Source organism: Pteropus vampyrus, unplaced genomic scaffold (assembly GCF_000151845.1).
Source record: "Pteropus vampyrus isolate Shadow unplaced genomic scaffold, Pvam_2.0 Scaffold2, whole genome shotgun sequence".
NCBI classification, from domain to species: domain Eukaryota; kingdom Metazoa; phylum Chordata; class Mammalia; order Chiroptera; family Pteropodidae; genus Pteropus; species Pteropus vampyrus.
In genome coordinates, this window is record NW_011888783.1 from 15693022 (window position 1) to 15720480 (window position 27459).

Sequence of the window (27459 nt, forward strand, 5' to 3'; positions counted from 1 at the left end):
TTTCCCTCTGCCATCTCTAAGTCCTCGCCTTCGAAGACTTGGAACTGAAGTTTCAGTTTGGTCGCGTTAAGAATCAAACAGATCTGTGCGGGCTGGCCCGTTAGCGCACCCTCCAGTATGTCAGTGCGGAGCAGCTCTCCAGTCGAAATGGGTGCCCCTCCAGGACATGGGAGCGCTGTGCGTTCACACTGGCGGCGGCCCGAATTAACCCGTCTGGTAACGATCTTCGTGCAGCGCCTTTGTGTGAGATCAAATGAGCTGAGCCGAAATGAACACCAGCACTGTACAAAATAGGGATAAATTCGTGTTCCTTCCATCACGTCGTCACAAATTCAGAAATAACAGAAGTAAAACCAATGGTGCGCCGAAGGTATAATTAGGAAAAGTTTATTGTGCGCACATCGAAGAGACAGTTTGCAAACTGGGAGCACTCCAACCAAAGCATGGAATGAGGCTCCGGGGTATATTGTTATAAAGCAGCTTATGTAGTGAGGGAGCAGTGACTGTTTATTCTTTACAGTGATTGGTTATATTAGAATTTCCTTAAATGATCGGGAATTGGGCAGTGGTCACCTTGTATCAACCTTGGGAAACAGTTCAAGTTTTGCTTATGATTTCAAGAGCCATAAACAAGGGATGACCCCCCGGTCAAGTTAGTCTTGCAAAATAAGCTAAACTAAGCTTTGTTTGTATGACTAAACTGATTTTGTCTGCTCAGGAAATTTTCAAGGTTGGTCTTTGTTTTTGATTTTAACAGCATCATCAATTCATATGAATGTAAGCTCTGAGAGGGTGGAAAATTTTGTCTGTTTGATCACTGCAGTATCCCCAACACCTAAAACAGTACTTGGCACATAACAGACTTAAGTCTTAGTTGAGTGACTGTCCTGCCCAGGAACTTAGCAGTGTCCCTATTCACTAGTTAGCCATGTAGTCAGTGACATACATAGAATGAGCAGATAAAAAGATCAGAGAAACTATTTTTATTTCTAGAAAGTAGTTTTCTTTGTGTGTTTTTCTTTGGGATTGAAGAAGAGGGCCAAGAGGTTGAGTGTAAGGCCGAGTCAAGGCAGGGAAAGGCATCGCTGCCAGGGCCTGGAATTAGAGAAGCCAAACTAGGAGGAGGCAGCTGTGGTGAGGAAAGGCACTGTGGTCAGGGGCAGGAGGGGCTGTTGGACAAAGGGAGACAGATTACGCCAACAGGTTATCTTATCTTAGCCACGATCTCCAGACAGCTACTTATTTGCTTTGCTAGGAAACAACTGCCACCCAAAAGCCAAGGGTTAACACCCCAGTTAGGTTCTGTCTAATTGTTGTTTAGTTTTTTTTCAGTTTTTTTTTTTTAATGGTGGTAGAGGTGAGACAGGGAGAGACCATTTCGTGTTTTTTTGTTTTTTTAACTGTCCATTTATTTTTCTGAGGGCATCCTACAAAAAAAAATAAATAAATAAACCACATGTGATTTTCATACCTCAAATCTTTGTGGTTTGTTATTCTCAAACTAGTCAATTTCTCAAACTAGTCAATATTTAAATGTAGCCATGGAGTTGCTTTTATGTAAGTCACCAACTGATCATTCTGTTGGAATGGTTCTAAAACAGAATGAAATGGTCCAAGATTGAATGAAGTATCTTCCGTAAAGAAGGGGAAGGAGTCATTCTGAGGAAAAAAAAACAAACACACACAAAATGCTGAAGCTTGAAGGAACAACGTATGTACATTTGGTCCAGTAGGAAGCATTTTCCGTTGTCTTAACTGTGACCAGTAGGGTAGCCATACCATTAAAGACCACCTAGGAGGGTCTTTCTTCCTTCCTTCCTTCCTTCCTTCCTTCCTTCCTTCCTTCCTTCCTTCCTTTCCTTTCTTTCTTTCTTTTCTTTCTTTCTCTTTTTTTTGTGCCTACAGCACCTAGTATTCCTAGGTGGTCTCCCATCCAAGTACTAACCAGGCCTGACCCTGCTTAACTTCCGAGATTAGACAAGATAGGGCACTTTTAGGGTGGCATGGCCATAGACTAGGAGGGTTTTCCCAACTGTCTGTTTTCTCAGTCATTTGGAGAATCCAGAGCAGCCAAATGGGAGGCAGAAAGTTCTTGGAGTAGCAAAGTCAGATGGGAATCGGAGTTCATTCTATTAGAACAAATTCTGTTTAGGGCGAGCCACTGAGAAAAGCAGAGCCTACTAAGAAACAGAAAGGAGGAGCACCTCAACCATCTGTGACCGCTAGGAAACAAAGTACGAGCAAAGTTCCCTCCCAGGATTGTAGATGAGCAGCTGTGGTGGTCCCCATAGGCTCCTCTTTCCACTTCCCAAGCTACATGAGCAGAGCCATCAAACGTTTGATGATGACGTTAAATGGAGCCCAGGGACATGCGAACATCCACTGAGCACAGGAAGCAGACGAGCTCTCAGCCTCGTCTAACCCCGTGCCCAATTTTAATAACAATATTTTCTAATGCCTCGTTCACAAATTTCAATGAACCTTCATCAATGAAATAATCTGATCTCACACATAATTTCCTCCAAAATCTATATAATTTTTATCTGTAATTAAAAGGAGAAATAAATGGAATGTAATTTATTATAAAATAACTTCAATTTGTAAGTGATATAGGTTACAACTCATTAGCAAACAAAATGAAGTAGTCAGGTGTTTGCATCCACATCTGTATTCACCATGAATGGGACAGCTGCAACTTCAGACTGACTTGGGTAAGAGTTAGAGACTTAAATACCTGCAGTGGCAATGGCTTTGGGCACATGATGTTCCAGAAGGGGTGAATAACTCTTCGTAGAAATCTGAGCAAAACATAGTATTTCGTTTATGTGACAGCTGCATTCCTGGAAAATTCGGGAACTAATACGACAGTGCAATAATTATTTTGAGTTTATATGTAAAATGGAGACAAGGTCTAGGCTCAGATAACCATTCACTTTTTCCTCCTACATCAATGTCCAACAGGAAAATTCTTTACTGAATTGAGCAATCTGGTGCATTGCAGATTGTCTAGCACCCTTGGTCCCCAGTGAATCCCAGAAAGCCCACCCCATTATTGTGACACCCACGAATACCCCCATTTCCTGTCCACATGCAGAGTGGTTGGGCTTGCCTCGCCCAAGTAGTGGCTGCACCAGCCACGGGTCCCAGGGGAAGTCTCGGTTCACTGAGCCCCTCCTGCCGTGTTCAGATGGGTGAGTTAGGCCCAAAGGCGCAGAGCTGAATAGACTTGTTTTCTGAGTACCCCAGAACCATGTCCACATGGTTCTATCCTCCAGGGGGAGACATTGAGAAACCATAAAGCTGGAGAGAAGTCTGGATAGGGAACAATATGGCGATAGTCCTACCCCAGAAATAATTGTAAAGACCCCATCCTAGGCATTATACGGAATGATTAGCAACCAAAAGGAACACATACCTATCCATGTGCCAGTAACTTCTTTCTGTGTGTGGGCACAAGTATATACATGGCAGGATGTGAAAATGGGGCTTTCCACCAGTTTGCCCCCTTGAACTGTAAGAAACTTCTCTCTGTATTTCACATGGATTTTCCCCTGGGGGCCACTGGTATTGGATATTGCTGGCCAACTGGGATTTTTTTATATCTTAATTAAATTAAGAGACCCTGTCATATCCCTAACACTGGTAAATAGCCCTGCTTGAGAAAGAGAGTTGATAAATGTGTTGGCAGTTTCCCATTTCTCCTTTTTCAGTGGCTGTCCTGTGTCACTGTGCATCAGGAGAAGCAACAACCTCGCCAGATCTCTCTGGAGGAACAAATCCCACACATCTCTGCTCCACCCTGGCACCTCCCTACCTGGAGCCAAGTGGGTGGCAGCTTAATCACAACCCTAGGTCAAATGAAGGACGAAACTGAACTTGGAGTTGGAAGCTTTTAAAATCCATTTACAAATATTTTTAAAGCCCCTGTGATATGTCAGTTACTGATCTAAGCAGCTGGGAAGACAGCAGAGAACAAGACAAACTCTCTGCCCTTGTGGAGTTTCCTCTCAAGTGGGAAGAGCAGACCATGCACAGATAATGCAGAAAACGAATGGAGTGAGGGGAGCAAGCCAGTAACCAGGAGGAGAGTGTCAGCTTAAAATCCCTGAGACAGAGTGATGCAGGGAGAGACAGAAGAGGTCCATGAAGTAGAGGATAAATAGGAAGTGTCAGATCTGGGGAGGCTTGCTAGTCACAGCAAGGACTTTAGATTTTATTGGTGTACAGTGGGAAAGGCAGTGAGGCTTCTCAGTCTGTGAATCTCTTCTGAGCCCCCAATTTGAACATATTACATTCAGTATCTCCCAAACTAGTAGTATCAGCTTTCCAGGAAAGAGAAGCTGACTTTGGTCTTAAATTCTACTGGCCACAAACCCAAGAATACCTAGTCAATGCCCGTGTCAATGCTCCATTTTAAGAGATGGCTTCAAACAGGATAAACTCTTCTTAGCCCGGAAGCTGTAACCCTGAGGCGGTTCTGAGCTTCCCGAGCTTGGGATTTCCCGAAAGTCCCAAGACTTTCCCAGGACCGACACTGTCCATTAAGTGTCATGCAGGCATCTCACCAGGCAAGAGGATGGTGAGATGGAACTCCTTCCCACCAGGCCCTCAACATCTAGAGTTGGGTTGTCCAGGATGCTACTGGCTATTGAGCACGTGAAATGTCTGTGGTAGTAAAATACACACCTGGTTTTGAAAACTGTGTGTGGAAAAATATACATATAATGCTTGATTAATAAGTTTTCTGTTGTGAGAGTACATGTTGTAATGATAATATTTTTGAAATATGTAGTGTGTTAAATAAAATATATTATTATAATTTCATGTTTTACTCTTTTAATGTAGCTAGTAGAAAATATAGGCCTGCACACATGACTCAGATTATATTTCTGCTAGACAGTTCTAATTTAAGAGGAGGGTTGTTCTCTTTTGTTTTTCAGTTGTTCGGAATTTGACTTTTGCTTTTTTTTGTTGCCATTAAGAGGGTCTTACCTTTTGAGAGTTTAATGCTTTTTTTGGCAAGAACTATTTGAGTTCTAAACCATTATAGGGAAGCCCTCGGTCTCTGTCCCACGTCATCCGTGAGTCAGAGATTGCTCTGAGAAGTCAAAGGGACCTTCTGCAGCTCCCAGGTCTGAGCACTTGCATAACAGAGTGAGCAAATCTCCTCTAGGGGGTGAAGAAGGGAGTGAATCACGTCATTTTTATTTTATTTTTTAAAACTTTTTATTATGAAAACATTTCAAACATACATGACAGGTAGTCAGAACATTCTAATGAACTGCCATGTACTCCTCACCCAGCTTCAAGGATGATTATCTCAGGCCAATTTTGTTTCATTCAGACTCCTCCATCCCCGTTGTCCCTTTTGTACTTTACTTCGGAGCAAGCCCGGACATCATATCATTCCACCTACAACCATTTGAGTATATATCTCTAAAAATTTAAGGATTCTTTGTCAAAGACAGCATACCTCAATAACATTATCACACCTGAAAATTAGCAATAATCAATATTATTAAATACCGATGAATATTCAAATTTCCACTTACCTCCTATTTTCTAGTTTTTATCAGGATCCAAATACCGCACAGTGCATCTGATTGCTGTATCTTAAGCCTCAGACTCCCTCACAGCTCTTTTACTGCATCGGCTTCATTCTCTGCCTCTGTATGTTTGCACCGTGGCTATAATGCCACCAGTCCCAGCTCCGCACATCTTAGAAAAAGTCTCATAGAAGCAGTCACATGCTCATCTCTGAACTAATCACTGCAGCCAGGGAACCACAGACCCAAAATGGCCAGGGCTGGCCCCTTTCTATTCTTGGCATCGGGGTAGAATTAGCCCAAGTGAAGTCAGAAGAGCAAAAGCATAGAAGATTGGTGGTTCTCTCTCTCCTCAAGTCTGAGGCTATTACTGTAATTCAGGGGGATGGATGCTAGACAGCCCGAAAGCAATGTACGTATACTCAATTTATCTCTCCGACACCACCCCCCACACACACACACTTATCTTCCCATAATACAGTTTCAAAAATGCCCCCACGTAATAAATTACACTCACCCTCTTCCCAAAGAGAGCCCAGTCCACACCAAGACCTGACTCTCCACAGTCGTTAGTCAGCACTAGACATGGTGTCTTATGTCCAATGGCTAAATTATAAGTTTAACACCCAATATACAATGGTAGAGGGAGAACAGCAGAGGAATTTTGCAATTAAATTTCCATTTGGGAGAGAAGTGAATGAGGCATTGGTCACCAGTCTCTAGCATATTTTATAACCCACTGAACAAAGTCCACCTGTGCTGGCAGTGGATGTGAACTTTTGTCAGCCAGTAGCTTACCTGCTTCTGCTCTCTGGGAAAATTTTCTTTATGTGTTATCTTCCAGAGCCACATCTAAGAGCAGGGCTGCCCCTGTTCCACAGCCCACTTCCAGTTCTCTTGGCTTCAGGGATCTAGGGATTACCTTGGGGTTTGAGCAACCATAAACTGTTTTTAACAGGTCTTGGGCTTTATCCTGTAGCACAGTGCCCTTAAAACCTTGGTAGGCTTCTGCAATCCCTGAAGTTCATGGACTAGTAACCAGAACTCAAGAATGTGTTGAGTCAGGATGTTTCAATATGGAACCAGGCCTGGGCACTTCCGTCACCTAGGAAATGTACCATCCTCCACTCTCTAATTTAGTGGTCTCTGTCTTGGTCTCTGATTAGGCACAATTCGAAACAATGGCCTGAAGTGGTAGATCCACTGATAGTTTACTCCTTGCTACTAAGATGGATCCCATTATATCCCAATGAAAGGAACTGGCCTCTTGCTTAGATGAGAGAACATAACAAAATGCCTTTGTAGGGACAATGGGATATGGGCTTCTCCTATGTTCCAAAATTATTTCCTGATCTGGTTCTTACCTTCTGACCCTACTCTATCTAAAAAATAGCATAACATAGAGAATTTGGGTTTTCCAACCTACGAGGCTCCAGATTATTTGACTTTCAGCCATCTTAGTTACAGATCATAGAGAAGAAAAAAAAGCCTTTACTAACAAAGCCACATTTGTTCTCTCTGCCTCCAGCCAGTTTTAGCCTGTTTATCTCTTTCCCATGGATTTTACTGAAGGCTGCAAGAAATAACCAACACACTCCAACATTCTAAACTTTTTCTCTGAATCCTTTAATGGTACATTATCAGTAGGCGTGGAGTCTTAGACCAAGGATTCAATAGGTGGCTACATAGCCAGCAATGTTGCCATTACATAACAAGGATTGCTAACTTCCTAGCCCACAAGAGCCTGTAGTAGCCTTCACCCAACCTTAAATCAGCCATTGCATATTTTAGAGTTAGTCACATTCAGCATTTACTTCTAGTACCAATACCTACATCCCTTAAGAGTCTTTGTATTGCCAGTGATAAAAAAGACTTGACCACACCAGCTTAAACAAAATAGAGCATTTATTTCCTAGTGTAAACTGAAATCTAGAAATAGGGCTAGCCTCAGGTACAGATGGATTCAACCAACAACATCAGTAGCTGCTTCTTCTCCACCCTCATTTCCTTACTTTGTTGGTCTCAGTTTCAGACCCCAGGTGGTCAAAAGATGAGTGTGGCCATTCCAGCCCCTACATTCTCACAGATCCAACTCCAGACTCATCCTGCAGGAAGAGTCCTTGCCTCTGGCCACAAGTTCCCTTGCTTCTGATGAGGTCACAAGCCATTACCAAAAATGTCTCTGGGACCAAATGAATGCAAGGCTGTGATTGGCCAGCCCCAGGTCAGCTCTGCTCTTCCTGTATCTGGAGTGGGAGGGAGTGAATGCCTCTGGACTCACGCAGTCTGAGAATGAGGGAGGGGTGATTCCCCAAACGAAAACTGAAGGCCATCATTATAGGTGGGGTGAATGGATGCTGAGCTGCCAAAACATAAATATATGGCAAATTTTTCCCCAAGATTATAATAATTCATATTAACAGGGCATAAAATAGTACAAAACTTGTTTTTAATGTCTCTGTTTCTTTCTGAGATTATTTTTAAATGATCAATGCTCTATGTAACTGTACTGATGATTTTATGGGGAAGAGGGGATTTCCTTTGTTTCTTTTAAATCACATAATTTTCCTATTTTAATATTTTTAAGTAGAATTCTTATTACAGTAATAGAATTCTCCTTACAATAAATGGTGCTTTTTCTTATTCCCCCCGAAAAGCTATAAGGGGAGCATTCTGCTGTTGAAGAAGGTGTTAGAATGAAGGGAATACAGTAAACTAAAACGTCTTTCCACTATCAGGGCAAATACTACACTATAACAGGTAGTCATGGAAACACAACTTGACAAACCAGAATTATTTTTTTAAAGAACTGCTTGTATTTTATACATGTCGCTGTTGCCCTGATTCAGTCTCTGTTGATTTGGGGTCACCACAGGAGAGTCATCAGCTGTGATTGATTCTTTACTGCTTTTCCAAGACTGGTGTTTCCAAGATGCGCTGCTCTTTTCTAATCTTTTGCTCTCGATTTCTTATTTCTGTAGATTTATATGGACGATTCTTTGCCTGATTGAGCCGAGAGTTTATTGATTATTGTTTTACTTTATCTTTAAGCTTGGACTGGTCTGTGTGGGGCTGATATGAATATTTAAATTCTCTTTGAAGTCTAGAATTGTGATCGTCTCTATTTGCCTTGAGTTCTCAATGCACTTAACTTTGGCCTTTGATTATAACAGCCCAACAGCAATCAATATAAATGCTACCCTCACCTTCTCCCCTCCACATCACAGCCTTCTCTCTACCCCTCTTCCTTCTGCCTCTTCTTATGCTTTTGGAAAAGAATTAAGTAAAATTCTTTTTCTGAAACTAAAATGAGACTTAAGCAGGTTATGACACTGGGCCACGGAGTGGGAGACTGGCTTCTGGCCCCAGCTCTGCTGCTGCCTGCCGTGTGACATGAGCATTTCACTAAGTCTCTCTGGATCTCTCTAAAGGATGCTGTGGACTTTGATCTCTCTTCTCTTGTCTGGACTTAGCATTCCTTATTTTAAGAAGCTGATCTGGGAACACCTTATCATGGAGGGAGGGCAGAAAGCACGTTCACATCCAACACCTGTGCGTCATCCTTTGCAGAGGGTGGCCTCCAAGCCCCTGGGGTCAGTGATACGGTTGGCACTCTCCCTCCCCACCACCACATCATCTCTGCCTTGTCCCCATCTTTTCCTGCCTCATGGCCTTTATCTTTTTATTTCCTTTCTTTCTTTCTAATTGAATTGTTTGTTTTCAACATGCTTAACCATTTTTCTCCCCCCACTGGTAATGACACAAGCCACCTGTACTGCACAAGACTCTGCTAAGCCCCTTGGTAGGCTAAAGGCCTTACCTGCTGATGGGTGGCATCCTTCCTCTGGAAAAGCTTCCTTTAACTTAAGCCTTCTCAAGAAGAAGATTCAAGTCTCATCTTGGCATTCCTTATTCACTGTGCCAGAGGGAACAATCTTAAGCTCCTGAGGGAATGTTATGTTTTGGTAGAATTTTTAGGAAATATTGATTTTCTTTTTCATTCAACAAACAATATTAATTGAACACCTACCAGACATCAGACGCTGTTATAGATGCTGAGGTGAGTGACAACAGGAAAGAAGGTCCCTGCTCTCATTGAGCTTGAATTCCAGTGGGGAGAGAAGCACAAGTAAATAAACCATCAAATAAATAAAAAAATGGTGACATGTGCTGTGCATAAAAGAAAACAGGAACAAAGATGGGGCATGAGTGAGAACGTTTTTGCTGACAACTAAAGAATGAGAAGAAACCAGGAGATGAGTGTACCAGTTAATGGGCTACAGTGTGAGGCCCTGAGATGCAAATGAGCTTGGTGCATTTAAGAAACAGAAAGGGCTGGAAGATAAATTATCAAAGGGGGTGTTACTTGAGATGAGGACAGAGGACTAGGGAGGGACCAGAAATTGTGAGTCTAGGCAGAAAGTGTAGACTTTTTAAGTGAAAAGAGAAACTATTGGAGGGTTCTAAGCAAGGGAGGAACCTTATCTGATTTATGTCCTATGGTGCATGCTAGACACCCCAGAAATGTGTTCAAAGTTGACTGCATTTACAAGTTTTCATTAAAGATGAAATAAACCCAAACTTTAGGAAACTACTCCCTTATATGTCCCGGAGGCTCCATCCTTCTCAGTGACATACTCCCTTCTAATTGAGCAATCTCTAATGGCTAGGAATAGCTGTGAACTGTGTGTATACTACGTGGGCATGTATGTGTGTGTGTGGTGTGCCTTACTTAGAGAACTTCAAAATAATTCCGAAAATACATAGAGAAATCACCATATTGCCCATGTTCTCTTTTTAGACCCAGCTATAGTTAGACTTCCCCATAGATTCACTCAGGCATTTACTTGGTAGTTGGTCAAGTTTTCTGTTTTCTCGAGGTCAGTAGTGGGGAGAAGAAACGATAGCTGCAGGCCTCCACCTCTGTCCAGCACGCGTGTATTTGTTCAGCAGTCTCTGGGACTCCAGACCCTGTGTTAGGCAAGAGGGAGATAGTCTTGGCTTCAAGTAGCTCTGGACAACGTAGAGGGTTCTCGGTCCCTAATCTTCCAGTGCTCTGCCTCCAGAAATTTTGCCACAGCCTTGCATCATGATAACTCTGCTCGTGCAGCTAGACTCACATCTCAGAGAATTTAAAGTTTGAAGGAACCTTAGATACCAGCTCTCCCAGTATTCCTCATAGGAGTACTTCCAGTATTTGGGGTGAGACTGTCACAAGCATCATAGGAAGTCTCGAATTTCTGTCTCTGCCCGTAAATCCTAAGGCTCCCTCCCCCGACCATTCCAATCCACTACCCTCCACCCCCAGCTAAAAATGCCTCCACACATTTCCAACAGCTTCCTGAATTGAGAACTACAGTCCTGTCATTTTACAGGTAAGGGAATATTAGGCAACTTGTGGTCTCTTCATGCCTTTTTCCTCTCAACCCAGAAAAATCAGGACCCAAAGTTCATATGTTACAACAAAGTTAGTTTCTGAAGTGCCAGTATTTCATTCTTTCAACTGATATTATTTTCTCAGAGTTACATGGTTTGTGTTGCAAACATTAAGTCTGAACCTTTCAGATGGATCAAGAAAAAATTATAAGTATGCTCAGATTGTTTACACATGCTCAGGATTTTGGTGTAATGTTTTCCTCAAATATTCCATGGCCCATCTACCTCTTAGAGTTCTTTCATAATGAAAAATCTGATTTTCCTCTTTCTGCACTCATTATCTCTGTGCTTTTTGTCAAACATCCCCCAGGAGAGTTATGGTTACCCCATTAAGTTTGGAGGACAGAAACAAAACATTCTGGCATGAAAAGCTCTGGATCTTCATATGACCTAAGCTATATATCATTTATCCTGACTTGGGCACTAAAATCACATTTCAAAACTCATTTGCCTTCATGCACCTGACCAGCTCTCTTCACTCGAATGCTCTGTAGATGAGGAAGAATAATTTACTATTATTAGTGTGGTTGAGAGCTTTTAGTTCTTGACTGACTCTTTTTTTTTAATACTAAATGGTATGGTAAATATTGAGAGTGATGCTTTCAAATAGAATTTTCCTGAAGGAATCTCAGGTTCTTTGAACAAATATTTTTGTGGCTGTATCTAGAATAAAGTTGGACTGTTAACTGGATGGAGGTCCTCATTTCCTCTTGTCACTGTACCATATAAAGGTATGTCACACCTTGTGGGAAGGAGAAACTTTAAGTTTTTTAGTGTAGGTTTTTTTTTCCTTGCTTCTTAAGTAAAACCAATCTAGTTTCTTCTTCTGCAGCAAAGGAGGAAGGAACAAACAACAAATTAATCAGACAGGAAGCGAATAACCACAGAAGAACGTCTGCCTGTGACTCAGTATGTCACATTTAATAAGAGGCCAGAGCTTGTCCAAAATGGCTGTCCAAAAATGACCCCGCATTTGCGTTAGAAGATGATGCCTTTTTCAGGAATGGTTTCCTCTCTGGGCTCGTATCTCGCTTGCTCTCTGTCTGCCCATGTCCCTGGTCATGCCTTCCTACGGTATCCTTTAACGGTAAGAAAAATTATATTCAAACTAAATGTATTTCCTTTATCAGCTAAAGAACTAAATGGCTTTTAACGGACCATTTTAATGTCGAGATAAAGTTTAATTTTTTTCAGTAGAAGATCATGTGGTCTATTCCTATTGCACAGAATACCAGTTTTACTACTATGGTGATTACGGGTGAATCGTAAATTATGTTTTGAGCCGAATTTTAAGCAAGATTATCAGTAGAATTTTTCCTGACCCTTAGACAAGTTTGGATCCATAGGAATTTTTTTTTCCCCCAATTTGAAATGGGGCTGTATATCCTTTCAGTGTAGAGTTCAGTTGTTCACACAGTTGCCTTTGAACCATTGCTTTGGCTAGCAACAATAAGTGTGTTTCAAGTAAAGAGAGTCACTGGAAGATTCAAAGGAAAGCACTATGGAACTAAACTTTTGTCATTCTGTTGCTGTGGACATGTTATTTAAATTCAAATCCCAAACTAAACCATTTCTAAGCAGAGTTTTTTGGGAAGAAGGCAGTTTCTCTTTAGAATCATTCTATTCGACATCTTAACAGTGCAGTGCACCAAATTCTGGTAGCATTTGTTATAAATAGTTACAACTATTTGCATTTAATATGATTAATATTTTGGCATAAAAGTATTGTAGTTTTAAATTTTTAAGCCATGTATCTATAGACCTACAGAGCAGGATTAAGGAAACTTTTCTGTATCAAAAAGTTTTTTTTTTTTCCCTCTGGAGCACATATGAAAAAGCAACATGACTTATATTCCTTTCTCCTCTGTGGAGAAATATAATATAAAGCTTTAAAATATTAAGAGGGTACATGCCAATTTAGTCAATAAGTACAAGTTCTTTTAAATAATTCAGTGGCATAAGTAGGGTATGTAATAAAAAATGGAGAAGCAGTAAAGTGATGAAAAGGCTGTAGGAAGATTCTAGGTGGTGGAAAGGCAGAGAAAAAATAAGACAGGATGGTGAGAGAGTAGAAGCCTGGAAAAGGTTTTGAGGTCGATTCATGTGGAAACCATACCCTTACTATTCACTTGGATTGTGGGTCTTAAGTATTATGCGTTAGCTTCGTAAAGGTATGTTGCTTCTGAACGCGAACATCAACTAGTCAAAATTCTTCCTTTTATAGTCCAAAGAGATTAAATGATTTATCTGAAATCACTATCAAGTTTTCAATGCTCTGTGAAAAATTAATTCATGGGTTCATTGTTCAAAGCTTTTCAATTCCTGTAATATCTGAATATTTAAGGATTACACATACTACGGATGAACTGCAATATTTGGAGAACTCCCCATGCTGAAAATCATTCCCTGGGGGGTCCAGCGGCAATCTCACCCTGATCATTGATGAAATCAAATTCCAGATCTGGCCTATAAGCTGGAAGTTCCCAACCTGTGTTAAAGTGTAAGAGGAAGTATGCTACCTGGACCTTTTAAGTTTTATGCCCTTTTGAAGGCCTGCTTAACTAAATTCCATGAACATGGCATTTCCTTTGGAAGTTTCTAGCTGTTTAAGTTGTGATACAGAGTCGGCTTTAGCTCAAGCTGTTACTTCATCATGGCAGATGCTAAATTGTGATACATTTCTGCCTTAAGGTCGATTCATTTTTGTTTTACCAAATTGTCATACATTTACTTCTCGTTGGAAAGAGCATTTCCCTTGACTGTCGTAAATGCCTCTGTCTGTGTTTTGAAACCCTCATGCCTGAAAATTAAAACTGAAAAAAAATCCTAGACTAAGGAATGCTTTAATTAGTACGTTCTTAAAAAATTTAAGATGCATTTTATACACACCTCTTTTCACCATTCATTTGTAATACAAAGGTTTGCAGAGGTGTTCACATGTGGGCTAAGGTTTAAATCAACTCATGGTTTCTCTCATGGTTAAATAGGAAGGATGACAGGAACATTTATTGAGCACTTACTATGTGTCAGGCTCTTTACTTTCACTTATTTTATTTTTTTAAAATGGCTAAAGTTCTTAAGCACTTGCCTCATTTAACTCTTGAATAACCCTATTGAGTAAGTACCATTTTCCACATTTTGCTGTGGGAACTGGACTTAGAAAGACTGAGTAATTTGCCCAAGGCCACCTAACATCTAAGTGTGGAGGAAGTGCTCTGTAATTTCAGGAGCTTTTTTATAAGTGCAGTTTAGAGGCAACTGAGATGTCTTTTTTCAGTCCTGGGAATCTGGGATTATACAAATGCTTTGTTTTGAATGTCACAACAATGATTTTAAAGCAAACAATCTCAAATAAGACATTTCCTTTCTGAGTCTTTTGACCTTTTCAGAGGTAAATTTGGTGACACTTGTAACTTATGAAAGAAGGCTCCACTTTCAACAATAAAATGAAGAAAATATATCAAGTGTGTTGACATATATGCTGTGTGTGCATGCGTGTGTGTGTGTGTGTAGTAGAGAACAGGGGTAGATCTTAAACCTCTGGTAAAATTAAATGTGAGGCTGAGGATTTAGGAAAACTTTAGCTTTGAGATGTGAGCTCTTTAAAGCAGCGGTCCTCAACCTTTTTGGCACCAGGGGCCGATGCTCCTCTGACAATCTAATGCTTAATGATCTGAGGTAGAGCTGAGGTGGTGATGCTGAGGTGGTGATGCTAGCGCTGGGGAGCGGCTGCAAATACAGATGACGCTTCGCTTGCTCGCCACTCACCTCTTCCTGTGCGGCCCTGTTCCTAACAGGCCACAGACTGGTACCAGTCCGCGGCCCGGGGGTTGAGGACCCCTGCCTTAAAGAATACTTGGAAGATATGGGAAGTAGGAGGAGGAAAATCAATACTTTCAGTTGTGTGGATAAAGTAGAAAAGGGTTTCTCTTCCCTTTCTCACAGTTAAACTATAACAGGTAGGTGTGTAATCGAACTTACCTTCATTTTCTCACTTTTAAAAAGATTTGATGTCTATGAATTTACATTAGTTTTTAAATTAAACATATATGGCAGCAGATTAAGAAATAATTTTATTCATAACAACCTTTATTTCCACAGCAGGTACTCAGAGTAAAATTGTGAATTGGCGTTGTACTATCATAATGATATTGTAGATGTTTCAAAATGTCTTCTCTGAAAAATGCCTTTCCCATCCTCCAGAATTAATCACCTCTTTATCTAAATAAACTCTTGCTTTCTAAAATCGCCAAGGACCCTGTAAGTACAGCTGAGTCACAAACCCTTACCTTTGAGAAGATAGCCTATAAGCAGAATTAACTTAAGCTATTGTCTTAAATGATGTTCATCCAAGAAGGGAGCAAGTACATCCTGAGAAGTTAGGGGTTCCAGAAAGCATGTGTTCCACATTCAGAGCCGATTGAGAAAAACAATGATAACTAACTAGGTGAGTCTGTCGCTTTGCTTATTATAAAGGAACACTCGTTTCTGTTCTCTACCTTTTGCTTCCTCTTTGGTTAAGCAGCCTTTTCTCTCTTTCCTCTTATATTGATTGCCTCATTGCCTGCAGCCCTCTGAGCTAAACTTGAGAAGAGGAAGAGTAACAATAATAGAAACAAACTTTATGCAAAGATGTTAAGTTTTCTAAAATGGCTAAAGGATATGGTAGGGGTGGTTAAGGCAAGAGGTAGGGCACACACATGTTGCACTGTGACTGGTGTCACAAAATAGAAACTACAGGCAACTGCAGCTGTGAAAAGATTGTGCTAAAGAAACAGGATGGCTGTGGTTTGCTGTGAGCATCAATTTTCCTGTTGAGCATTTTTACAGGAAGTTGAAGAACAAAGCCAACTTCATCTTCATTAGTTCTAATGGTTTTCAGATCTTAAACACATCCCACTAATTTTGCATTATGCAGGAGCCTCTAAAGAATAGAATCAGGAATAATCGAGTAGGAATCCCAAAACTACGGGCTTTTTAAAAGCAGGATTTTGGCAGCAATTTGAGTTTGCTAAGTGACTTTATTTTAACAATATAACTTCAAGTGGATTCATTGCCTTTATAATGAATGCCTTCGCAATCTTTTTTTTATAGTTGCAATAACTCAATATGAATTGAAGAGCCTTTTGTTATTAAAACACTTATGAGTTATATGTACTATAAATTTTCTTCTGTTAGTATTTATTGGTTAAGCAATATGTGTATGTATGTACAGATAAGTGTGTGTGTGTGTGTGTGTCCATATGTCTATTTATAAGCTAGAAAGGTATATGTCAAAATGTTAACAAGAATTTTCTGGGTGTTATTAATCCAAACCCTTTTCATCTAAAATTTAATATTGTCAAATGCTTCCTCCAGTGGTTAAATATAACTGCTGTGTTTTATTTTCAACTTTGTGCATTTTTGTGTTGTCTATTGTTTTCAAAATGAATAAATGGTACTTTTGGAAGCAGAAAAAAGATCTAAAAAAGAATTCAACCCAAGAAGCCAAGAGCATGTGAGAAATACATACATAAAAATAATTTAAGAATATTATATATAACGTAAAATATAAATGAATATAAATAAAAATAAGGTACAGAATAAAAAGTAACGAGGGCAAGAGAGCACTTGGAACTTTGGATCTGTCCAGTTGTATTATTTCTATTTTAGCTGCCCCCGCCCCCACACACAGAGCAAATAAAATACTCCTCTATTGATTCAACCTTTATGAAAATGAAAGTTTACTTTCCTTCCATTTATTTTAGCTAAGGTAGTATTTAAGGGTGACCATCTAGGAAAATGCTTTATATTCTTGAATAGTCCCAAATGGTGATAAAACATAACTGGAAAAACCTGCTTCTTATCGTCTCTGATAGAACTTGGCTGATTCATCCCTCCCATGCCCACTCAGGATTAGAGGCAGCCCTCTGAGGATTAGCAGGTGTTTCCATTGGACAGTGTCGGAAATCTCGCCACTCTTCATGTCATTCTGTTTTGTGGGCCTTGATCTAGAATGAATTAACAGTTAGCTATGAGAAACTAAGAAACAGTTCATTTAAATAACTAGCCAATTCTTTGGATCCTAAGGAGGTAGATCATTTTACATTCAGAGATAATTCTGCTTTCCTAGATGAGCCTATTGAAGAAGAAACCATAACTTTCCTGGGGCAAGTCTGGAGTGCACTGTGGGCTGTGGTCGAGCCACTAGTTGGCCATGCATTTGAGGAGAATATGTCAGCTATAGGATGGGGAGTATGCTGAGCAATTCAGTCTTCCTCACAAATGTCCCTTATAACCAATATTGCATATTTAGCAAATGGCTATGGACCACAAGGTGCCCTGGTTGGCCTAGAATCAATGTGTGACGCTGTCTAATGTGAGTGTTAATCCATGATTTTGATCTAATGGCATTATAGTAAAACCAACAAAACCAGCTGTTCCTTATACAGAATGAGGAAATTCCAAGATTTCTAAATAATGATGTATATCATGTTGTATATGTGCATGCGTGTATGTAGCAACAAAGAAGAACTAACAATTTTTTTAAGAACTAACAAATGTTTAAAGTCATTTATACGAAATACTCTGCTCTATTCTCTCAACTCATAGAGCCAATCCCTTTATAAAAGGTTTATTAGTAGATCCCTCTCCTTACCTCAACACATTTTCACTTAAAATTTGATAACTTTTGAAGGATTAATTCAGTTATTAAATAAAACTTTGGCAGTCACATACCTTAGGGTTCAGGTTGATTTTTTTTATATATATATCTTTAATATATGACAATCCATAGATATTTGGGGTGAGAAATCAATTGATGGATATTTTATTCAAAAACCATTATTTTATAATTTCCATAATGGATAACAGACAGACAAATATTGTTAAAACTGTGTTTGTTAGTTTGTGAGGGCTGCCATAACAAAACCCCAGACTGAGTGGCTCAAAGAGCAGAATTTTATTATCTCACAGTTCTGGAGGCTAGAAGTCCAAGATCCAGGTGTCAGCAGGTTTGGTTTCTCCTGAGGACTCTCTTGTTGGCCACCTCCTCTCTGTGTCCTCACGGGGCCTCTTCTTTGTGCTCACACATCCCTGGTGTCTCTTCTTCTTGTAAGGAGCCCAGTCATATTGGATTAGGGCCCACTCTAATGGTCTCATTTTAACTGAATCACGTCTCCAAATTACAGTCACATTCTAGGTACTAGAGGTTGAGGTTTCGACACATGAATTTAGGAAGGACATAATTCAACTTATAGCACTGTTTATAAAAACAAAAACTTTTTCCATCCCTGTGCACAAAATTTAACACGCAAGGTGAATATTTTAGAAAAGTCTGGCTTTATTCCCTATGATGAAAGTTATTTAAACAATGAAATGATCTTTAAAATAAATTCTCAAAAGTGTATGTTCTTAAAAGTTCAGTGCCAGGAGTCGGGGTGGAATGAGAAGGCAAAGGTCAACAAACAGGCCGATCAGTGACCCTCCAACTTTGAGGAGCCTCACTACGGTGAGAGGCAGGACACAGCGGTCTCAAAAAGCACACAGATGATTCTGATGCGAGGCGTAGCCCACAGTTGTCAAACCGCTGCCCTAATCCTTCCCCTAGCTTGAGGGCCCCTCCTGGCCCTGGGATGCTACTGCCTTTCCTGCCGTGTTCCCATCTCCTGACAAAGGAACTTTGCATGCAGCAAGGCTGCCCCGTTCCTACCCCGTGCAGAGACTCTGGGTAAAGCAAGGGCCTTGGCTCAGTCCCCAGCTCGGTCCCTCCTCCACCATGTGTTTGAGCAGCACTCACACCTGCAAGACCTGTGCTCACCCTCAAGGAAGACAGATCTAGACTTGCCTACTGATTGCTTACTCTACAAGCCATGCTGAGAGCTTGCCTTGCACGATTTCATTTCATCCCCCCCCCCCAGCAACCCCCACTTAAAAGATGGGAAAGTGAGGTTCGGAGAGGTAAGATTCTTAGGTAACTAGGTAGCAGAGCAAAGATTAAAAATCATATTTGCCTGACCCAGGTCTCATGTTCTCACAGGGATTCTAACCCTTTCATTACATAGACTAGCAGTCCCCAATCTTTTTGGCCCAGCGACTGGTGCTCCTAGGAGAATCTAATGCCTGATGATCTGAGGTGGAGCTGAGACAGTGATGCTAGCACTGAGGAGCGGCTGCAAATACAGATGAAGCTTTGCTCATTCGCCCAAAGCCCACCTCCTGCTGTGCGGTCTGGTTCCTAACAGGCCATGGACTGGTACCAGTGTATGGCTTTGGGGTTGGAGACCCCTGCCATAGACCACACTAGTTTCAGATAAAGCCCAAAGGATTCCTCTTGAACTGTTGTTAAATGCACAAAACAAAATATAAAGGATTATCAAGGAAACTAGTTATATTGAAATATGTACAAGATCGAGTAACAGATGTAAAAACATTGCCATAATTTCAAAAGAGATCTATAACAATTGTAATATGAGAAAATATTGTGTGAAAAACTATTGGTAAAAATATTTCAAGTCAGGTACTGTGACTTGTGACCTACATTCATAATTGAAGAAAATGCGAGCTTAGGGGAAATAAATATGTCCTTTTTTTCCGTACAAGTTCACAAACCCCTGAATTTGATCCACAGACCCTGTGGGTGTAAGGATCCAGGTTAAGAATGCATGATCCGTTACGGTCTAGGCTGCTGTTGAGGCATTTCAGTAAGGCCCAGTTCTGGTTCTGATGTGGGCTGTTAACTCCATGAGAGAAGGGGAGCCAGGGCTTTCCCAAGGCCTTGAGTTCCGCTCCACTGGCCAAGTCGGGGGCTGACAGTCCAAGTATTTAATGCTAGCAAGCTCCCCTAACATAGGGCTGATTCTTTCCCCAAACCTCAGAATTCACAAGGGCTGATGCTGGAAGCCGTTCTGATGGCCAGCACATGGCTTGTTTGTGTGACAACCTGTCTCTTGCACTCCACTCATATTTAGCAAGAAACCTACTTTGTGTCAGGTATTAGGGAGACCTGGAGGACTTCACAGTCTGATGGGAAGAAGTAGGCATGGTGTAGGCCTGGCATGAGGGACATGAGGTTGGTCTTTGACCCGTGTGGTAAGGTGGCAGGATTGGAGTCTAGAGTTTCTTGCAAACTTCTCTTAAGGCCCCAGCCTGGACAAGTCCATATAAAGCAGTTGTTCAGCCAGAAAGGAGCAAAGAGACCATGGAAGCCTCTGTAATCACCTTTCAGCATTGAGGTGGGCATGGGAGGGGTTTGTCTGGAGGTGAGGTAGCGGGGCAAGGAAGGCAGTGCAGGGGAGGCAGGAGCACAGCTGAGCCTTGAACAACACAGGTTTGAACAACGAAGGCCCACTTAGATGTGGATTTTTTTCAATAAATACTGTAAATAGATTTTTCTCTTCCTTATGATTTTCTTAATAACATTTTCTTCCGTGTAGCTTCTTTACTAAAGAATACAATATAAAATACATCTAACATACAAAATATACATTAATTTACTGTTTGTGTTATCGGTAAAGCTTCCAGTCAATGGTAGGCTGTTAGAAGTTAAGTTTCGGTTTCGAGGAGTCATATGTTAAATATGAATTCTCAACTGCACAGGGGTCAGCACACTGAACCTTGTGTTGTTAAATGTACTTAGGTCTGCATCACCTTCAGAGAGGTGAGAGCACTCACCCACAGATCCTCTCCCCGTCGTTTATCTGAGGTGGCGAGGAGGGGAAGACCGAGCTTCTGTGGTCCAGAGGTTTATTTTATAAGTCAGTTTAGTGCATAGTCAGAGCCATAATGGCAACAACAGAAAATTGTAATATAATTAGATTAAAGAAGCCTTGCAGGAGAGCAGTCCGATAAAAAGGTCCCTATCCCACAGTCTGGCCTCTAAGAGGTAGAGGACAGAAGTTCAATCTGATCTTTGCAACCAGACTGACTGATGAGAACCTAACCCAAGAGAGGTTCCTGGTGGTTGACCAGATGCCACTTCTTCCTCAGTGTTAGGATAACAGCTGGTGAATATGCAATCTGACACAATGAATTCGAGTGCTGCAGCGCGTTTCATCCACCAAGCACATGGATGATCTTTTCCACGGAGCTGGTCTCTTGGGTCCTCTGGGCAATCCCAGCCACACCACCTCCTTGTTGAGCTGCTTCCTCCAGATCTGTTAACACCATTGCTTTGGCCACAGCACCTTTCACAGTTAGTCGAACCTGAATCTTGTCCTTCCTTCTGGTCCTTGGACACACTGACTCTGTGGCTTCCGATGGTGCCTTCTGCAGCTGGAGAACCCCCTTTATAGGCCTCTTAACACAGGCACCCGACCCTGCTCACACTGTCCACGTGGCCCCACAAATGGCTAATTGGTGTCATGCAGAAAACCAATTTAAGGAACACATTTTAAAAGAATCCTTGTCTGTGACGATCTCTTATTGAAAAACAGAGTCTGACCTAGTTTACAGATGAACGGTAGTACTAGTTAGCCCTTTAGCTGCCTAAACATGCTTATCTGAAAAGCAGGGATCTAAAGGACTTGATTTGAATGAATTGTGTGGGTCTTTTAGTGAGTTACTTAATTTCTCTGAGTTTCAGTGTCCTCTGTAAAACTAACAGAAACATGCTAGTTTGCAATGTCTGTAAAATTTAGGGACAATATAAGTAACGTGCCCTGGATCCAACTGACTGTCAACGAATGAGAGCTGCTGTTGCCGCTGCTGAGTTTTTAAAATTTCATTTTCTAGACGGCCCACTTTGAGCAAAACTATTGCAAACAGTCTTAATTCCTGTCTTCCAGCAGCTTTGACAAGTCTGGCTACGTCTTTTTAGCTTTTCCGTTCTAGTTCTGTTTCCAGAGAGACATCTAGCAAAACTTTAATGGGACTTATTTGTTTCAAGTTGTAAGTTTTCCACATTAACTAAATTTAAAGTCTAAGAAATTGTTTTCTGTAATTAAAGAGATTATTGAGAATAAAAGGAAGATAATTCTGCTGTTTGAAACTCAGGACACATGTTCCATAGAAATGGGGTTACTCAGGTGGTCAGTGTTCCAGGCTGCCCACTGGTTTAAGGCTCAGTCTCTACAACCAGGCTTCTCAAATTTTAGTGCATACGAATTACCTAGGGATCTTGTTAAAATGCTAAAACAAATTCAGTGGCAGGGAGCAGGGCCGAGATTTGATGTTTCTGACAGCTCTGGGTGATGCCTATGCTGCTGATTAGGGGCCACATTGGGAGCAGCAGCAAGGACTGGGTGGGAGATGCTGGGATTACTTAGAGTGAGTGAGTGGGTGAAACATTGCCAGGGCTAGGACCTGGCGGGACGAGACCCAGGGATGGAACTCCGAGGACGGGGGAAGGGGAGGGGTTTGAGGCCAGGGTTTGTGGCCGGTGTAACTCCTAGGGCACTGGCTTACCACTGTTCCTTCAGCCCCTGATGTTTGCCCACTGCCTCTGTCACTGCTGCCACCCACCAGGGTTTCCCCCAACCCTCCCACCCAGCTGCGGAGTCTGGCCTTCCCTCTGTTCCCAGAGCAATCACATGGTACAGGAAGCTTTCCTAATAAAGCATATTTCTAGTAAACAGCCCTGGAGTCCTATCATAGGTTTAAGTCATCTCTTTTTTCTCCTCTTTTTTCGCACTTAGATCCTACAAGGAAATGCCAGGTAGCACAAAGATAGGAATCTAGTCCCTCGCCTGTCTTTCCTGCCTACCTTACCTTACCCCCGTCTCCTTTCCCTGGTCGGCCATAAGAACAGAAAGAGATTCACCTTTGCATTCCTGCAGTGTGTACGCAGACCCAGGCAAATGTCAGGAATCTCTGCACAGAGAAAACAGCTGGGCTCCGAGTGAGCAGGAGTAGGAGCGCAAGAAGGGACCTTGTCATGGAAATGAGTGAGGAACAGGAGCCACTTGAACATCACTTTGCTGAGATACATTTCTAGCAACGTCACGTACCCTTCCAGCTAGCTTCTCGAGCCACAGGCCCAGGGACCTTGCACGTGTCATTCCCCCGACGTGCTTTGGTGGTGGTGGAATTGAGCAGCATGAGGTGCTGGGTTTTGCTTCCCATATCTTAGGCACTTAGTCTCAGAAACCTACTCTGTTGGGGTCCTCCAGAACAGTCACATCTTAGCAATGTTGTAAAGGTCATTTCACCTCTTATAAAAGTTGGCTGATGTGAATAGCTGTCATTTTGATAGGAAAGGGGGACACCTAGAACAGAGCATTATTACTAAAGAGTCTAACGTAAGGAGTCTAACCATGTTGTATTTCCTTTTGTTTTGTTTTTACAGATTTATCAGCAAGATTGTTGAAAGCGTAACTGTCCAAGATGCCTGTCCCTCCCCCGCCAGCGCCCCCGCCGCCCCCCACGTTTGCTCTGGTGAGTGGCTCCATACCATTTATTATCCATGCATGAAGCAGCCAAATGAAGTCGAACCCGGCACACATGTATTTGTTTTAAATGTATTTGCATTCTGGCTTAAATACAATATGGCAAGCTTTCCAGGTGCCAGAGTAAGCCAGACTCTTAGCTGTAGGGAATGTAGCGCGAGGGGGTTATTGTCTAAGGTCTCTTGCAGTGCATGGAGTACACACGTGGAATGTGGCCTGTTTCCATCAAGGGAAGTATCCTGTTCCTTCCCACATGCTGGCCCGAGACAGGTTTGCAGGAGCAGTTCTGCAGGGCCTGCACTGTTTCCATTCACATGGCCTCAACTTCTAGGTTTTAACTTTGGGGCAGGACAGTCTAAAAGCCCCAGGTCTCTGTCTGCAAATGCATCCATTCAAGTGTCCTCCAGACTTCTTTCTTTTTTCCTGACTTTGCCCCCCTCTTTCTTCCCACTCTCTGTTTTTGACAAATATCACCCCATCCCCCATACCCCTGATTTACCTCCCATACACTAACATCCACCTTTAAATCTATCCTTGCATTTAGATGCCAACTTTCCAAAGGAACTTTTTCTTTGGGCTCATCCTGGTCCTCGATAGACCCATCCTTAGAAGTTAGTGTACCCTCTTCCAGGAAGCCAGCAACCCTCCATGTGGTGAGAGGGAAGGGCTCCCAGCCATGTCCCATTACAAAAGCCTCCCCTAGCCTGTGAAACCTTTGCCACTAAGGGACCTCCCTGTGATGGGCCTCCATTTTTCACTTGGGGAAACTGAGGCTCAGAGAAGAAAACTCTCTTGCCCAGGCTTCCATGGGACACATATATATAGCCCATCTAAGGTTGGAACCTAGTTGGAAGAACAGACCATTACTTAGCTCATTGCTATTTAAGGTGTGGTCCTCCAACTGCTGGTTACAGCTCCCACAGAGATAAGTACGGAAATATAGAGTAAGCATTCAGAAACTCTTATAGCAGTTTGAGAGTAGTGTTATGTCTGTTGTTTCTAAGATTGTATTGTGTGCCTTTTACTGATTCATTTTTCTAATAATTCATTGTAATTTTACAAAAGTATCAGTCCATGATAGATTGGAAATTTTCCTTAAAAATTGGTCCTTCACTTAGGTAAGTTTGAAAAGCTTTGATCTGGCTAACATTGGATTAATTTATATTTCCCCCAAAGGCAGGTTGTATACCACTGCTGGATAGTACATGCCTTAATTTTTTTAAATTTTAATGCTCATGTGTTTATTTTAATGTGTGTTTTAAAATTATAACTAGCACACCCAGGGTTTAATGGTAAATTAATTTAAAATAAAATCTTCGCTGAAAAATAGTATAGTAAATAATATAGTAAACAGACTTAATGAAAAACATTAAATGAGTAATAACACAGGTAGCGTGACATGATGACCAAAATCATGAGAACTGTATCAGAATTATTGAAGTTTGGGAAACCTTGATTTATCCCATCAACTCATTTCTATCCGTAATTCCTTGACTAAAAGCAAGATCATGGAGAAATAGCATATAGAGATGAGAAAAGGAAAAGGTGGGTTGGTGGCCACCATAGGACACCACCTATGGAACAAGCACACTGGACTGCCCCATGACAGAAGTTAGCATCTGCGGGGGGCAGGTATCAAAATAAATTTGGAGGCAGAACAGGAGGCTGGTGAGGGTTGCTGACCGAAAACTATTAAGAGATCTGATGTGGACACATCGCTTAACCTCTGGGCCTCAGGCTTTTTTAATCCTTCCAACGAAGACAATAGATAATTCTAAAAGCTCTTTCTGAGATGTCCAAGGTATGTTGTTAAGTTGTAGAAACAAGTTTCAGAGCAGTAGAGGACGATCCCATTAGCAAAAGCAAATTCTATACAAAGAGCGTTTCTGGAACTGACTGCCAACAAGCTCTTAACGGGCTTGCTTCAGGGTATTGCTGGGGCTAATGGGAAAGAGGCGTTTTATTTATTAACTTTTTAAAATTGAGATATAATTGACATATAACATTTTGTAAGTTTAAGATGTACAATGTGTTGATTTGATACATTTATATGTTACAATATAATTAGCACCATAGCTTTAGCTAATATATCACATCACACAATTATCATTTCTTTTTCGTGGTGAGAACGTTTAAGATCCAGCCTCTTAGTCATTTTGAAGTTTATACCACAGCATTGTTGACTGTAATTATTATGCTCCAGAACTAGTTCATCTCCTAGATGCAAGTTTGTACCCTTTAACATCTTCTCAGTTCGTGGAAGGGCCATTTTAGATCCCACATTTACCCTGCCAGCGGGGAGGGCTCTGGAGTCAGACTGCCAGGGTTTGAATCCTAGCTTTTCCTCTTCCCAGCTGGCTGACTGGGGCAAATGATTTAACCTCTCCGTGCCTTAGTTTCTTTGTCTCTAGAATGAAAATAATGACTTACAGGGTTGATGAGGATTAAATGAATTAATACACAGTGCTAAAAACAGTGTCTGGCTCTTAGTAAAAGCTATATAAGTGTTAACTGTTATTATCATGAGCAATACTTTATAATAATTTAATAATTTCAAGACCCTCCCAGCTTAACACACAGATTCCTTGTAGCCTACTTCACGGTTTTTCTTAGCTCTCTCTCTGCCTCTAACTGCCTCTAACTATAGTAAATAGCTGGGTTGAGATATCAAGCTAAACTCTCCCAGGTCAACCTACTGTGGCCCTCACTAGCACCTCTAAAATCAGATCCTTTTTGAAGGGCTAGGGTCAGCCAAGATGAACTCTCAGGTCTGCCGGAAAGACTCTACCTGGGGCCAGGCCAGACCAAGCTAGTTTCCAAGCGCGACAGACACAGGCGCATGCCTACTTCTGAGTATGTATGCCGGGCTCTTAGTATCCTCACCCCCTAAAATAACCCTGAATAAACAAGAGCCCAATTTCATAGTAAGGATCTTTCCCAGGAATTCTGAAAATATAGTACCCAAACATTTTTAAGCAGCATCTTTGTCCGCTCTGCAATCTCTGTGTGCTAAGCTTTCAAAGAGATGAAAATCAGAAACACCTTAGGCCAAAGGGACATGAAGACACTTTTGGGAGGTAATGGAAATTTTGTACATCTTGATTGTGGTCGTGGCTACATGAGTGTATGTTTGTCACAATTCATAGAACTATGCACTTAAAGGATGATTTTACTATATGTAAATGATACCTCAAATCTCCCTTAAATTAAAAAATAAACTTCAGCAATGTTAACAAAGGGAATAATTTTCTAAAACTTTGGTGAATTAAAAATAATACAGCTGACTCTTTTACTGGAGACAATTTTCTCCTTGCATCAGGTTAGTTCTAAAAGATAGGAAAGAGAAGTTATTCTTCAGGACACATTCTAGAGAAGGAAGCCTTATGGTATCCTGCAGAATCTTCTCAGACTTAAAATTCCTTTCTCGTCCCTTCTCTGCTCTCAACATCCACCCCTGGCTCTGTTGCTTATGGCCAGACAATGGTCTGAATTTTCAGGGACTTTTATCAGGAACTGACTCTTCCTGCATTAAAAATGAGTGTAATTTATTGCTGCATCTGCTCCCAAATGTTCGGGTCTTAAAAAGAATGACATCGGGTCTAAAATTTGTGGAGAATTTACAGTCTATCGCCAAGAACCTTAATAATAAGCCTCTGATACTCTCTCTAGCTGTCCCTGTTCAGTGGTGTAGTACATGATTTTAATTCAAGAGATGAATATGAGTTTGCACGGTTTCCTTTCAGGCCAATACAGAAAAACCTACCTTGAATAAGTCAGAGCAGGCTGGGAGAAATGCTCTTCTCTCTGACATCAACAAAGGGAAGAAACTAAAGAAGACAGTTACCAATGACAGAAGTGCACCAATATTGGACAGTAAGTGAAAAAGTTATTTTCTGTGGAGATAAATGGTTTATAGCTTACCCTACCCCTCCCACCCCCCCAATTTTTTTTTTTTTTTTTTTTTCGAGGCAACCCTTCGTAGACCTCACAGAATGGGACTGTATCACCCATTGATCCCTTGCTCCGGTTTGGGTTCCTTCTAATGCTGCAGGAAGCCAGTATAATAATTCTTTGTCTAAGACACACACAGCAGCAGTTCTCTGAATTATTCAGAC

The 27459-nt window shown here is 41.4% G+C and overlaps 1 protein-coding gene and 1 pseudogene across 2 annotated transcripts in view; one reads left to right on the plus strand and one right to left on the minus strand.

Moving 5' to 3' along the window:
- WIPF1 (WAS/WASL interacting protein family member 1) overlaps window positions 1–27459 on the plus strand; it is a 72569-nt gene that overhangs the window by 21408 nt on the left and 23702 nt on the right. The window contains exons 1-3 of one of the 2 annotated variants that reach the window (XM_023529358.1): window positions 11815–12069; window positions 23245–23333; window positions 27088–27217. In XM_023529358.1, the coding sequence (XP_023385126.1) occupies window positions 23283–23333; window positions 27088–27217 (181 nt within the window). In that variant the 5' untranslated portion in view covers window positions 11815–12069; window positions 23245–23282. Of the gene's footprint in view, window positions 1–11814; window positions 12070–23244; window positions 23334–27087; window positions 27218–27459 lie in introns of those variants that run through there. The other variant, XM_011357264.2, reaches the window with a different exon arrangement.
- Window positions 1897–2015, minus strand: LOC111739422 (annotated as a pseudogene).